Source organism: Ananas comosus, linkage group 3 (genome assembly GCF_001540865.1).
Source record: "Ananas comosus cultivar F153 linkage group 3, ASM154086v1, whole genome shotgun sequence".
Lineage (NCBI taxonomy): Eukaryota > Viridiplantae > Streptophyta > Magnoliopsida > Poales > Bromeliaceae > Ananas > Ananas comosus.
This window is the reverse complement of record NC_033623.1, coordinates 13101979-13117524: the sequence shown is the minus strand read 5'-3', so window position 1 is coordinate 13117524 and position 15546 is coordinate 13101979. Positions and strand designations below refer to the sequence as shown.

The 15546-nt window shown below is 36.9% G+C and overlaps 1 protein-coding gene across 2 annotated transcripts; it reads right to left on the bottom strand.

The window, feature by feature from the left end:
* LOC109707347 (protein DOWNY MILDEW RESISTANCE 6) lies at positions 3114-6696 on the bottom strand. 2 transcript variants are annotated; one of them, XM_020228559.1, is made up of 5 exons: positions 6382-6696; positions 6031-6278; positions 4373-4697; positions 3976-4253; positions 3114-3826 (listed from the first exon to the last, which is right to left on the bottom strand). In XM_020228559.1, the coding sequence occupies exons 1-4, from the start codon at positions 6577-6579 to the stop codon at positions 4011-4013; spliced, it is 1014 nt and encodes a 337-aa protein (XP_020084148.1). In that variant the 5' UTR covers positions 6580-6696; the 3' UTR covers positions 3114-3826; positions 3976-4010. The 2 variants fall into 2 exon arrangements, with proteins under 2 accessions (XP_020084148.1, XP_020084146.1); XM_020228557.1 differs by having other exon boundaries at positions 3114-4253.

Here is a 15546-nt window from a genome sequence, read left to right as displayed (position 1 = left end):
ATGCTATCCACTTCGTTTATTTAATTTTAGAAATAAACTTAGCTGTAGAAATATGAATCAACTAGGATTCGAACTTAGGACTTCGGATACCAATCACCAAGCTTTTTGCTACTTGCGCTAGGGATGGTTTGTCGGTGTGAATCTTATTGGACAAATTAGAACAACTCATGCAGAGCAAATTTGAGTAGACCTTGTGGAGAATTATTCGGGAGTGATAAGGCTGATGATAGGCCTGGGTCGGATCTTAGGCTACAGAGCCCGTCTTGTTGGGTGAATCTGGGCCTAGATTCCACTTTAATGTGCCATATCCGAAAATGTCGTTGGGCCCAGGCCTAGTTCTTTCACCCGCGCATCATTCCGGAAGTTTCTTTGTATCCTTTAGGAGTCTTCTCCTAAGAAAATTGATCCCCAAAAACTACTAAATACAGATCAGAAAGTAAAGATTCTAAATTAATAATCTGCACAATTAAATATAGTTGGTGTGTGCGTGCCTGCGTGCGTGTGTCTCCATTTCTTATTCTTTCCGGCGATTTCTACCTTTTGTTCTACTTTATGCTTCTTTTACTTTGCTCCTTTTTGTTCTTTTATTGATCTGAGTGGTATTCTATGTTTTTGTCAAATTAGCAGAACTTTCGTTAGAAAAATTCTGATTCAGGGTTAAGGTTTAGGGTTTAGGATTTTCTCGAGATTTAACTTACGCTAGTTGTGTTTTCACGGTGGTCGGAACAAACTTATTGCTCAGGCCGTGAACAACAAATTAGAGATTTCATTTCTGCGGCTCAGAACTACATCTATACTTTTTATTACAGTAATCACTGTATTTTTTTTTTCATCGAATACTTTTCAATTCCTCCCCCCCCCCCCACACCCAAAAAAAAAAAGGTAAAATACGCTGCAATTGCTACAGTAGGGATGAGATCTTCGCTCCGAGTGGTCCAGCAAATTCAAAGGCGGTGGAGATAAGCGTGTTAATGGGGACAGGGTCTACTGTGTTTGAGTGGATCCAAATTTAAAGGCGGTAAAGTATTGGCCCTTGCCATGAACCGAAGAGCCTAATTCCAATAGTCGGTGCAATGTAACAGGCAGAAAAGAGCTACACAAAAAGGTGCGGCTCCATTGGGTTGGTCGGCCGAAAATAAAAAGTTATCGGGTAGACGACACTGTTGTCGGTGATGTAATCATATCTTTTCTGGATTTTGTTTGATTGGGAGCAAAGTTTCCAAGGAATTGAACAAAGACATAGGGGTGTTTCACCCAACTTCTCATAAGTGATTCTGAATCTAAAATTATTTTTGAGCTCAATAGAGTATTTGGAAATGGCAGATAAAAAATCTGATTCAGCTTTTCAGAATCAGAAAACTGATTTTGAAGGTCCGGGAATCAGAAATAGAAAAAAGCTATTTCTCCAAAACTGATTTTGATTTTGGACTCAAACTTTAAATTTTTATTTTTTTACTTTAGATTCAAAGTATAAATTTAACATTAAATTTAAATTGTGAAATTTTAAATTTATATTTGAATTTTTAAATCTCAACTTTTAAAATTTACATTTTAAATTTAAGTTTCAAATCTCAAATTTTAAAGTTTAAAATTCAAAATTTTAAATTTTAAATTTAAGATAAAATTTAAATTTTGACATTTCAGATTTTAAAACTTAAATTTTTTCAAATTTCAAATCTTAAATTTGAAATTTAAAATTTGAAATTTGAAATTTGAAATTTAGATTTTAAATTTGAAATTCAAAATTTAAATTCATATTGAAAAGTTAAATTTAGATTTAAAAATTCAAATTTTAAATATAAAATTTTGAAATTTCAAATTTATTTTTTGTACAAATTTGAAATTTAAAAATTATACTTTTAATTCAAATTTAAATTTTTTATTTAAATTTAAATTTTAAATTATTTTAAAATAAAATTTAGTAAAAATATTAATTTATGCAAGCATTAAAATTTTTTTTGCCAAACAGTTTTAGAAAATCACTTTTACCTAAACTCTGTCAACCGCTCTATAGCTTTTCACCAAGATCAATTTTTCAAACCAAAATCATTTATGCAGAAATCACTTTTTTAGAAGTTAGGCAAAACAGGCCCATACTGGTTTGTTGTGTTAAGTAGACGACTATTTCTGGATTGGATATTGGGAAGGAATCTAAAATATGAGCAAATTCAACCATTTTGATTCGATCTATGACTAATTGGAGCATAATTTGACTTAGTTTTAGAGTTAATAACAATAAACCATCATATTAAGATTTAAGTGTTCATCGGTGCGGACTATATTTACCGTACCATCTCGTATCAATAAAATACTGGCACTGTATATTTCAAATTTNTTAAATTATTTTAAAATAAAATTTAGTAAAAATATTAATTTATGCAAGCATTAAAATTTTTTTTGCCGAACAGTTTTAAAAAATCACTTCAGAAAAATCACTTTTACCTAAACTCTGTCAACCGCTCTATAGCTTTTCACCAAGATCAATTTTTCAAACCAAAATCATTTATGCAGAAATCACTTTTTTAGAAGTTAGGCAAAACAGGCCCATACTGGTTTGTTGTGTTAAGTAGATGACTATTTCTGGATTGGATATTGGGAAGGAATCTAAAATATGAGCAAATTCAACCATTTTGATTCGATCTATGACTAATTGGAGCATAATTTGACTTAGTTTTAGAGTTAATAACAATAAACCATCATATTAAGTCTTTTCGATAAGGATTTAAGTGTTCATCGGTGCTGACAATATTTACCGTACCATCTCGTATCAATAAAATACCGGCACTGTATATTTCAAATTCGTTTTAAATTAATAAATAATTTTCTCAATAAAATTTATAAGATTTGATAAAAATATATAATAAAGTAATTAGAAAACTTGATTTTTTTAAAAAATAAATATTTTATATTATTATTTATCGGCACATATATATTTTTTTACCAACACTGATCCGACACGTGTCTGTAAGTTTTAGGTACAATCTCATAGCACCGCACTTAAATCTGTGCTTTTGGACCCAATTCATTTGGTGCGCTCTTTGTCTAAGACATAATATTATACGTGCGAAGTCCACTAAAAAGCAATCTGAGCAACTCATTAGGTCATAACGCAATTTAAATGCCCCAGTGACCAAAACATTAGATCATCAATAAAGCAGTACAACATGCGTACAAGATAGTATACATTAATGGTACAAGCACTGAAGCCGTGCCAGAATGCTTTCTACTAAATACAAACGCTTTCTGCTAAATACAAACGGAGACATCACTGCGACACCACCACTTGTTTCCATTGGACACCTAAGAGGCGAATCTTTCCTCCCTGATGCGGAGCAATTTGAGTGCTCCAAAAAGGAAAAGCAACATGCTTAAAAAAATTAGAAAGAAAAAAAAAAAAGTGGTACACATACCTAATAGTATACTTTAAAATATTATTGATCGGTCAACTTTACACATCTTATTATTAGTCAGTGACTTAGCTTTTTGTACCGATAATTAGTATGGGCAACGCCTTCGAAAAGCTAAGACACTCACTAATTGTGACGTTAATAAAACTGACTTATCAATAATAATCCTGAAGAAACATTCCAACGGCATAGTGATGCACTAAACTGAAAAATGGACGAAGGGCCCCCGAGTCCCCAGAAGCCACCAATTCCTTCTTTTTTGCATGGTGGACAACCAGAGCCGTCCCAAAAAGCTGTTTATGTGGACGACATGAAGGAGCGCAACTTAGGGAGGGTTTGGAGCATTTGGATCGGCGCGCTTGCAATTTGGCCGTAAATCATATGAAGTGAGAATAGATATATTACTTCCTGCGCTTGACCTAACAACACAAAAGATATCTTTGGTCTACTGGTTGATTCAATTCCTCAAAAACAGCTTCACTGGAAAAAGAATTGAAGTCTACTTTTTTGGTATCGTCGTGATCTACAACAGAACTTAATACTTCTAATCCCGCTAGACATGACTTACAGCCGAATTGCAATTGCGTCAATCCAAATGAACCTTCAGCTTCTGAAAAGCTCTAAACAGTGCTCCTGATCCAAGTTCCTGCTCCAGAATTTCTTGTAGTACTCGTCGTATGTGTAGCTCCGGTATATGGCGTTGGATCCGTCAGCGGTGAGATTCTCTGCAGGGCGGATGAGTGCACAGTTGCACGGGCACAAAAAGGATGCTACGGACATCCGCTCATGGACCGAATTGACCACCGCCCGGTGCCAGACGCTCTTGTATCGACCGTTGCTAAGTGCCTACATTATCACCAAGTCGCTCTCTCAAAACTCTTATCTTAATGTATCAGTTGTTAATCGACAAACCAGCCAATTTGATACGGGTTTGCGAATATCAAGCGAAAGCAACTCTACTTCACCTGTAGTTGGTCTCCCAAATTGATGACCAGAGCATTGGGCTGGGGATTGACCGCGATCCATTTTCCGTCCTTCAATACCTGCAAACCAGCCACTTGTTGATCTTGCAGAAGGATTGTGAGCGCATTCGGGTCTGTGTGGGCCGGTAAACCGTAAGTGAGCTCCGGCTGGGGACACTCCGGGTAGTAGTTCACAGCCATGTGTTGTTCTTGCTCGCCCAACACCTTTTCAATATAGTCCTCCTCTAAACCTAGGCTCAAAGATATGAATCCGAGGAGCCGAAACCCTAACCGACGAACCTCCCTACAGTAGGTGCTCATTATTTCCCTGGTGCAGACCGAGAAAACACAGGATTAGTTTGTTACGTACTTTATGTAAGACTTTACGTAAGGCCACCAGCAGTAAATATTTAAGAAGCAATCTTAACACCCTACTGCACGTGCATGACAGAGATAAGGACAGGAGAGATGACGAAGTGTACATGCTTAGAATTTGTTAAGGCCGAAATTGCCCCTCTTTTGTACTAGTCCTCTAGGCATGTGCACTCACATGCCTGGTATATTCCTCTGTGCCAGCCACTTTGCTGTGATTGTAGATAGTGTTGTTACGGAAATTATAAATGATGATGGCAAATATTGCTTGACCCTATAATACCGACCAAAAACAAACGCAACAATAATGATCACGATTAATGAGCGATTGCTTCTTCTTTTTACAATTTTCCTTAACTTCTTTTTTGCGTGGCTTTTGTTTTAAAACCACTATATTTTCACCTTACGAAGGTACAAGGCCAAGTAGGTAAGATCCCTCACTAAAAAGAGTACTAGGACCATTTCACAACATGTGGAAGATTCCTAATTTCAAAAGATTCTTAATAAAAGACAAATTGAAGGCCACGTTACCTTTACACTCTGAATATGATTAAACAAACTAAATTCCTCTTCTAAGAAATTTTGTAACAAAGCATCGCTCTAGATTCCAAAGAACTTTTTCATGGCCTCGCCATGACAAAGTCATTGTGTTAATGGATGCTAACACTCCTTCCAAAGCAGTAGGTTAGGTCGGTAAGTGCTAGGAACTTAAGAATAGGTGTCCTTCTCTTACACACACAAAAAAATCCGTACACCGACACCGCAAACTAGCGCATTCGAGCTTCGGAGCAAGCTCGACCGAACACCTGTTGCGCGTGCCACTCCCTCCCGGTCGTCCTCACCGGATGTCGGAGGGGGAGCACTGAGCACTAACCTTCGATGGATGTAGATATTAGTGTGCGGTCGCAGATCGCCGCATAAAGAGTCGCTGTGTGAGACCCCACACCGAAAGATTTTTCCTTCCTAGCTAGGAAGTACAAGTTATGTTGCTGACCTCCCGTTTCCAACCAATAAGGTTATTTTTTTTGAATTCATCTGTCCGTCGTGATTAATAAAGAGATATTTTTATTATATTTTTATTAGAAAAAGATAAGATTCGCTGGTTATTAATAACGCCGCTGGTTATTAATGACGCGATGTAAGTGTGACAAAGTACAGTAGACTTCCTCTCTAGCTAGACACCTAATACCTAGTAGCTTAGGCAAGCTATTAACTAGTTCACGATCAATCAATAAGAAACAAAGTTTTGAAACTATGTCCTGAAACAGGGGCGGCTCAAACTTCCTTACTTGAACAAGGGGGGATTAGAGGGCCAATCGGGGACGAACTCTTGGAGAGGATAGCAATGAAGGCGGAGATAGTCGCGCCAATTGTGGACCGTCTCCTTGCGCACGTTGAAGCTCGTGGAGAGCCGCATCTTCTTCGCGGGGTCGTCGGAGTAGAGCTTCGCCTTCTCCTCCGCGGGCAGGCGGAAGAACTCGAGCGCCATGGCCATAACCTGCAGCATCAACTCGGGCGATATCCCGTGACTCACCACCTGCAAAATGCGCAAGCGGCCGATTCGGCCGTGATCGAAACAAAACTAGGCAATCAATCGNAAAAAAAAAAAAAAGAAAAAAGAAAAAAGAAAAAAGAGGGACCTGGAAGAAGCCGTAGGATCTGCAGGCGTGGGCGATTCGGGAGATGGTTTGGGGCTTGTCGGGGCAGCCGAGGTCGATCACCGGGATGTCGGCGTCCGTCACAACTTCGGAGAGCCGCGGGCGCTGCGATTCGGGCCGGACGTAGCTCTCCGGGAGGGTCTCGCGGCGAGGAGCCGTCGAGAGCAGTTGATTCGCCATTATATTATAGAGAGTAGGAGAAAGAGAGAAATATAAGGATAGGAAGGGATGTGAGTGAGATAGATAGAGAGAAAGGGGCCCGAGAAGGTGCGGTAGAAAATTGGTGGAAGACGGAGTGCCGGGGCACAGAGTATTTTAAGTTCAGGGGGCGCAGCACTGTTTGACAAAACACCGTGGACGTCACCACACCATCGTGCGATGACGCCACACTGAAACATAATTTTCGCGTCACTTGCCTCTGTTTTAATTGTAGCTTCTCCATATTATTGCCGTGCTTGTATATATTGTATTATTGTTTGTAATTTAATACTTTTTAGTTGGAGGGTGTGAGTGGTTTTTTTTTTGTTTTTGCTTTTTTTTTTTTTTTTTGAGAAAGATAGATAGCACGCTACTGCTTCGTTTATTTTATTTAAAAATAAACTTAACTGGAAATATGAATCAACTAGAATTCAAAACTTTTTTCTTTTCAAGAGCTTTTTCGGTGGTTAACTTCCTTTTATTTATGATAGTTTGGGGGTATACGGCCGTTATTGTGGGGACCACCACGTGGGCAGTTGGGCATTTTTTGCTTCGCCATGACAGAACTTGTAAGGTGATTATTAATTATTGTTCTTTTTTTTTTCTTTTTTTTTCTTTTTTTTTCCGAAGTGACTTTAAAAGCAGAGAACTCACTTCATATATAGAAAAAGGAGACTATGTTTGAGTCTACTAATCATACGGCAAGGAACTTTCAAATCAGATAAACTCTACTTTTAGAAATATTTTACAAGGGCAAATCACTGTATAAGAAAGCATCTTATAAATCAAGGGATGATAATACTAACAAAACTGATTTTAGTGTTGACGAATAAGCTCATTAAATTTAAATATTATTTGTTACTATTAACATTTAGATTGGAAATATAATTTGTAATTTTATTTATTTCCATCTTTTACTTTCTTTCTTAGGAATTTTTTCATTTTTAGACAATCAATCACATAATTGTCTTCCTAAAATTAAGGCTTAGATTAGGCCCTGATTTATTAAGGGCATGTATGTAAATGGTTATTTAACCATTGTTGTATCATCTTTGGAGTATCATGAAAAGAAGCCAAATTCTTTATGGTATCAGAGCCAAATAAAAAGTCTTGAACCATTAACCTCCTATTCTATTTCCTTATAACCTATCTCCATGGGAGAGGAATCTGATAACACCAATGCATGCTCAAGTTACTTTTTGATTCCTCTTCGCCTTTCTTTCTCAATCCTTCTGATAGTCCTGAAAATACTTTGGTGTTATGCCTGCTCAATGGAGATAATTATGCAACCTGGGCTAGAACAATGACTAATGCCCTACGTGCTAAAAACAAATATGGTTTTGTTGATGGAACCATAATGAAACCAGAGGTGACTTCACCAGATGTTCATGCCTGGGAGAAATGTATCTCTATGATCATTTCTTGGCTTTTTAATTCTCTAGCCAAGGAATTGCATGATAGTGTTGCATATCTTGAAACAGCAAGGGAGATGTAGATTGATCTAGAAGAACGCTTCTCACAAAGTAATTCCTCCTCGAGTCCATCAAATCAAACGTGATCTTAGTTCGCTTCAACAGAATGGATTAAGTATTGCCACATACTTCACAGAGATGAAGGCCTTGTGGGATGAATTAAGCATGTATTCAACTGTTCCCAAATGCTCTTGCGGGGCAGCCAAAGAATTCGTGCAAGAGCGCGAGAAAGAAAAGGTCCACCAATTCCTCATGGGCCTAGGTGATGCATACAATACTATACGATTTCAGATTTTAAGCATTGATCCTATGCCAAATCTGAGTAAAGTATATGTGTTTGTTGTAAGAGAAGAAAAACAACAATCTCTATTTCCTAGTCGAGGCCCCAAAGTCGAAGCTGCGGCCTTATATGTTAGCAATGTGGTCAAGACAAATCAAAGAGATTCTAATCGCTTCAAAGAAAGATGTGATCATTACAAGAAATTGGGCCACAACAAGTCAAGATGTTATGAACTCGTTGGATATCCACCAAACTGGTCAAATAGACGATCAAGAATATTTGTACCAGCATCTAATGCAATCTTTTCCTAAACATTCAGCAATATGCAAACTGAGCAATCAAGCAGAGTTCCATACACATCTGCAAATAGTTCTCAAGCTACCAAAGTGGATGCCTCGCCTCTTGCAGGATTGAACAGAGAACAATATGATCAGCTCCTAATTTTATTAAGTACTGAAAAATCACGCATGCAAGAGTCTTTTTCTGGTAAGGTCTTTCAAAATTTTTGTGAAGCTGAGTGGATAATTGCTAGTGGAGCTTCGGATCATATGACTGCTAGTGAGCGAGCTTTGGCTCAATCTAAAATAGCCTATAACAAACCACCTGTTCGTTTGCCAAATGGAACCTATATGCCTATTTCAAAAATTGGTTGCATTCCATTAAGCCAAAATATTGTTCTGAATAATGTTCTATATGTGCCAAATTTTAAATGCAATTTGATTTCTGTCCAAAAACTTACCACTGATTTGAATTGTGTTGTGACTTTCTTTCCAACATTTTGTGCTATTCAGGACCTCACCAAGAAGAAGCTGATTGGAGTGGGTGAAATGAGAGATGGAGTATACTACTTCAAACAGTCGGCTATCCCAATTGCAGCACCTGTCATTCAACCTAACAATAACCTAGTATGGCATCAAAGGCTCGGATATGCTTCACATCGCAGTTTATCTTTTATTCCTGAAATCTTTTTTTCTACAAATAATTATTCTGCTGGTTGTGATGTTTGTCATCGTGCCAAACAAACTCGTGCATCATTTCCTTTAAGTAATAATAAAACTAGTTGTTGTTTTGCTCTTATACATTGTGATATATGGGGTCGTTATCATACACGTTCAAATTCTGGAGTCCATTACTTTCTCACTATAGTAGATGATTTTAGTCGTGCCACATGGGTATATTTGATGCAACAAAAATCTGAGGCTTATCATTACTTGACCTCGTTTTGTGCTATGGTTAAAACACAATTTCAATGTCAAGTGCAACAAGTTAGGAATGACAATGGATCGGAATTCACTTCTAATCTCATGCAAAAATTTTTCCATCAAAATGGCATCATATATCAAACTTCTTGTGTTCATACACCCCAACAAAATGGAAGAGTAGAGCGAAAGCATCGTCATGTCCTTAATGTTGCGCGAGCTTTACGTTTCCAAGCTCACCTTCCTATTGATTTTTTGGGTGAACGTGTGTTAACTGCTGCATATTTGATAAACTACACTCCGACTCCACTTCTTTCAGGAAAGTCTCCATTTGAAATTTTATTTTCTAAAGCACCATCATATGAACATTTTTGTGTCTTTGGGTGCTTATGTTATGCTCATCTCCATTACAAAATACATGATAAATTTGATCCACGGGCAGCTAGATGCATCTTTGTAGGATATCCTTATGGGAAAAGGGTTAGAAAGTTTATGATTTAGCCACTAAACATATTTTTGTTTCTCGTGATGTGATATTTTACGAAGAGCAATTTCCTTTTGCCAGTTCGAGCATTCTTGATGCCATGCAACATAACCATCATGAACCTGTGATTCCACAACGCATTCAAGATTATACTGAAGCTCAAATAGTTCCACCTTTATCAATAAAACAATCTAACCAACCCATTGATACTAATCCTGCAGCTCCCTTGATACCCCAAAAGGAGAATTCTGATGTCATTTCTGACATTAGTAATTCTCAATCAACCAATTCGGAAAGAGAAACTGATATAGAACCTATGCCTGAAATGCATCCTACATTTTCTCGACCACAAAGAACACACAAACGACCAACTTATTTAACAGATTATATATGCCACTCTGCTCTTGGAAACTCTAACTCTCACTCATCACTTCAAGATGCTTCTTCCGGTACGTCACATACTCTTTCGCATTTTATTTTCGATGATCGCTTCTCACCTAAACATCGAGCTTTCCTAGCGGCCACCACAAACTTGGATGAGCCAAAGTCTTTTTCCCAGGCAATAAATGATCCGAAGTGGCATGATTCTATGGCGAAGGAAATTCAAGCACTTGAAACAAATCAAATATGGACTTTAGAGCATCTTCCCCCTAATAAGAAACCTATTGGATGCAAATGGGTTTATAAAATCAAATATCGGGCTGACGGCAGTATAGAACGCTACAAAGCACGCCTCGTGGCCAAGGGTTACACACAAATTGAGGGATTAGATTTTCATGAAACATATGCTCCAGTTGCTAAACTTGTAACTGTTCGTTGTCTACTTGCTGTAGTAGTCGCAAAGAAGTGGGAACTCCACCAACTTGATGTGAATAATGCTTTTCTACATGGTGATTTAGATGAAGAAGTATACATGTCTCTTCCACCAGGTATCTCCAAAAATCAGGATAGAAGGGTTTGTCGTTTACGTAAATCTCTTTATGGATTACGACAAGCCTCAAGAAATTGGTTTGCTAAATTTTCTGATGCCCTTAAAAGGATGGTTTTCTTCAATCTAAGGTGGATTATTCGCTTTTTACATTCAATAAAGGAGATGCATTTTTGGCTGTCCTTGTGTACGTCGACGACTTGATCATTGTAGGAAATAATTCCAAAGAGTGTCTATTGCTTAAACAGTACCTTGATACTTGCTTTCATATCAAGGATCTTGGTATTTTGAAATACTTTCTTGGTGTGGAGGTAGTTCATTCTCCTTCGGATATATTTTTATGTCAAAGAAAATATACCTTGGATATTCTAGCTGAATGTAGAATGCTTGGAGCCAAGCCTGCATACTTTCCAATGGAACAACAACACCAACTTTCTCAAAATTCAGGATCACCAGTTGATAATCCTGCACAATATAGACGTCTCATTGGAAGGCATATATATATCTCACTATCACTTGACCAGAAATTACATATTCGGTGCATATCCTCAGTCAATTTATGCAAAAGCCATGCCAAGGACATTTAGATGCAGCGATGAGAATTCTACATTATTTAAAGTCTTGTCCCGGACAAGGCATCTTTCTTTCGGCTTCAAATGATCTACAATTGCGGGCTTACTGTGATACAGATTGGGCAAGTTGCCCTATAACACGTCGCTCCCTTACAGGTTATTTTGTCATGCTAGGTTCTTCACCTATTTCTTGGAAAGCTAAGAAGCAAACAACAGTTTCACGTTCATCTGTAGAAGCTGAATATCGATCCATGGCTGTTGCTACTTGTGAGCTAATTTGGCTTCGAAATTTGCTTTGTTCTGTTGGAGTTGATCATCCCAAACCAATGAGGCTGTTTTGTGATAACCAAGCGGCGCTTCACATTGCGGCTAATCCCGTTTTCCATGAGTGTATTAAACATATCGAAATTGATTGTCATTTTATTCGCGAACGGCTTCAATCGCATGATAATGAAACCTTTCATGTGCCCAGTTATCTCCAACTTGCCGATATTTTTACTAAAGCACTGGGACGACAGCAGTTTCATTTTTTGCTTGGCAAGTTGGGCATCACTGATGTTCATGCGCCAACTTGAGGGGGAGTATTAACATTTAGATTGGAAATATGATTTGTAATTTTATTTATTTCCATCTTTTACTTTCTTTCTTAGGAATTTTTTCATTCTTAGACAATTAATCACATGATTGTCTTCCTAAAATTAAGGCTTAGATTAGGCCCTGATTTATTAGGGCATGTATGTAAATGGTTATTTAACCATTGTTGTATCATCTTTGGAGTATCATGAAAAGAAGCCAAATTCTTTAGTTAATTACGACGAGCGCACAATCAAAAACGAAAAACGGTGATCACAATATAGACAAATCACAAAATAAAAAAAAAAAAAAATAGAACACAAGGATTTTCGCAAAAAAATTTTTACAGAAAATAACCACGAACGAAAGATGAGAGATCTAACTTCACTGTATGAAGTACAATATTGTGAAAACCACAATGCACTATATTGTTTATAGGACAAAAAGAAGAAAAAAAAAATCTTAACGGATGTCTTCAAAATCTCTCGGGGCTATCAATTTGAGCCCTCCGCTTTCATCACAAACATCTCTTTTTTCTTTCACAAATTATTTTTAAAATTTATCATACCATAAAATTTTTAATAAATTATGATACAAAATTGAACTCGATAATCAAAATATCTAACATTACTCATGGCTACTAATGTTTGTTTGTAGATATTTTTATTGGTGCACTCGTGTGACTAACCAGATGTGGTGAGCTCAGAGCTTTAAAGAGTAAATGCAAAATGACCTCTCATTTATATGCTTTGTGGAAACAAGAAACTCGAAAGCAACCTATTACTCCATTACAACCATACAAATGAGGCTAACAAATTTATGACTTGGGATGCAATATCGGGATTTAAATAAATTTTGTTTACGCTAGTGTTTGGTTGGGGGTTAAAGGGTGGAATAACCCCTTAACCCCCAACTTATTCCCAAACACATCAAATAAGGGGTGGGGTTAGCTAACCCTACCCCACCCCACTACTCCAACCGGGGTTAGCAAACCCCACCCCAAATGGGCTATTCTGAGATAGCCCATTTGGGGTGGAGTTAGCTAACCCCACCCCACCCCACTATTCAAACCAAACAAAATAATATTTTACCCACTATCCTTCTTATCCCACCTACTCCAACCAAACATTATTTTTCTTAATCCTGGACTAACTCCAATCCCCAACTAAACACAAAATATACTCTAACCCCACCTTAACCCTGAACTTTACCCTATTCCTGGAATAACTAGTTTTTTATTAACCCCGAACCAAACGGTTAATGTTTAGGTTTAAACTCCGAACGACTCATCAGTCTCTATTGCAAAAGTAAACTTATACAACGGGCTAATAAATTAGTGATGTAATTTTATGCCTTTCTATATATATAGCCATTGTAATGTTCTATATGCAATTTCTTTTTTTTCTTTTTTACTTTTTTATATTTGATCCCCTATATATTTAGAAAATCGGTCACCCTCCTCCAAGGTAAAATTCTAGATTCCAAACATTGAACGTGGACGGATTAGACCCAAATGGGGGTACGTGTCAAACACCTAGCTTTTAATTTTAACTTGTTAAGCACAAGAGGAAGAACATATAGTTTTAATTTTTATTGCATAAACTTGGTCACATAATTGTAATGCTTTAGATTTCTCTTAATTTCTTAAGTTGATGAGATGACTAAATCACTGGATCATCAATCGTTCTCTTTCCTTATTGAGGATTTGAGCACATACCTATAATTCTTTTTCTTCTTTTTTTTCCTTTTCATTCGAAGAAGATATATTTCTCAAATTGATCCATCCAATCTGATTGTTGAACATTAACACGGTCCATGAATCCGATTTGTCACTTAAAATGTTGTTGTTGTCAATCCGCTTACCCATATGAGTTAATATTGAGAGTAATTGGTGAACTATGTTTGAAAAGTCGAAACGAAAGCATCGACGGTCGGCGTCTAATCTTAAGAGCCAATCAGACTGAAAGTGATTTTGGGGAAACTTTGTGTGATGATTAGCAGGGCCAGTTCCGATTACCTTTGTTCTTTTTAGTTGACTCTTTCTTCGGTGCTCTACCAGTCAAAAAGAATATCTAAATTTTATTAAAATGAAGTTCCATTCGCATTATTTCTCAAAAAAAAAAGTTCCATTCGCATTTAGTAAACGAAGGATCGAGAAAATCCCACTTGCATATGAATGGAAGAAGATTCTCTCCACCGACGCTTGTCTGAAAGATTGCGACTTAATTACATGAAAGGCGAGAGGAAAATAAATTGGCTACTCACAATTGTTTTTGTTGGGGACCCAACAACAACTTCAAGCAGTTGCTACGGAAAGACATATAGAACGACGTTTCATAGAAGCTAAGGTTTCTTTTTTTCGATGGAATCGCTGAAATTTTGTTCAGACGTTAAATATCCTTTATTTTTAATAAAGTCCATCAGCATTTCACGCATGTCCTAGAGAACTATAGCCTTGCGTGAAAAGGTAATTAATTATCAACCGATCTAGCTATTGGTGATAATATTTTTATTCGAGCAAGTACGGGCTAGTGTTGAAAAATAACGCCCTAACAAACAGGGCAACAACTGGACCACATCTGTTCGAGTGATCAGTAATCAAGTCCGGATCTTAACTCAAGAACTTGGATCGCACCGCTTGACCGTGCTTGGGCTCGATAACAAAGCAATCCACTCTTCTTAAGACATTTGTGATATTTTTATGTATGAACCAACTTATCATGACGACGTTTAATTGTTTTCTTCCGTAGAAAGCTCTATAGGAAGTTCGTAAACTGAAGAAATTGAATCAGTGTGTGATAGCAATCGTTGTGTTTAGTTAGGAATGGACATTGGCATTCTTGTTTTAGAAGATTTTACTTCAATGGATGATTATTCACCTTTTTCTTTTTTGTTGTGGCGGTGAAGGAATAGCTAGCGTGTGTGTATCTTTTGTGCAATGTCAACATAATTTAGCAGCTCTGTCGTTATTAATAATTGAAAACAACTAATTAAATTCATCTGTGTCAATGAAAGGTTTCTAAAATTCTAGCTAACAAGATTGTTAATTTATGCGCGTGGTCCTCGTGTTTTTATTTATGTTCGGGAAAACTCTATTGAGAATGATTGGCACCAGTTGGCAATTGATTTTACACATCTTTTTGAATAATTGTACTCACTTGTCCGCCGAATTTAAATTTTTATGTAGTTGTTCAATTCACATCAACCGACATATATACATGGAAGAGAAAATCTTCTCATTACATGGAGGCTCCAACTTTTGACCACTACTATAAATTATTAGACTATCAGAGGTTTGATACGTTGAAAAATCTTTATGATCTTTTATTAAAATATTTTTTAAAATAATTCGAAAGTTTAATTTCAGTTTTAGAACAGATCCGAGAAAAAAAATAATAATAATAAATAATGTAAATAAAAGAATTAGAAAAGACCTGTGAA

Coding starts and splice junctions, on each gene's coding strand:
- LOC109707347 (XM_020228557.1), bottom strand. CDS start 6,579: ATGGCGAATCAACTGCTCTCGACGGCTCCTCGCCGCGAGACCCTCCCG. Junction 6,279..6,381: donor GATCCTACGGCTTCTTCCAG/GTCCCTCTTTTT, acceptor CGCATTTTGCAG/GTGGTGAGTCACGGGATATC. Junction 4,698..6,030: donor TCTAATCCCCCCTTGTTCAA/GTAAGGAAGTTT, acceptor GGTCTGCACCAG/GGAAATAATGAGCACCTACT.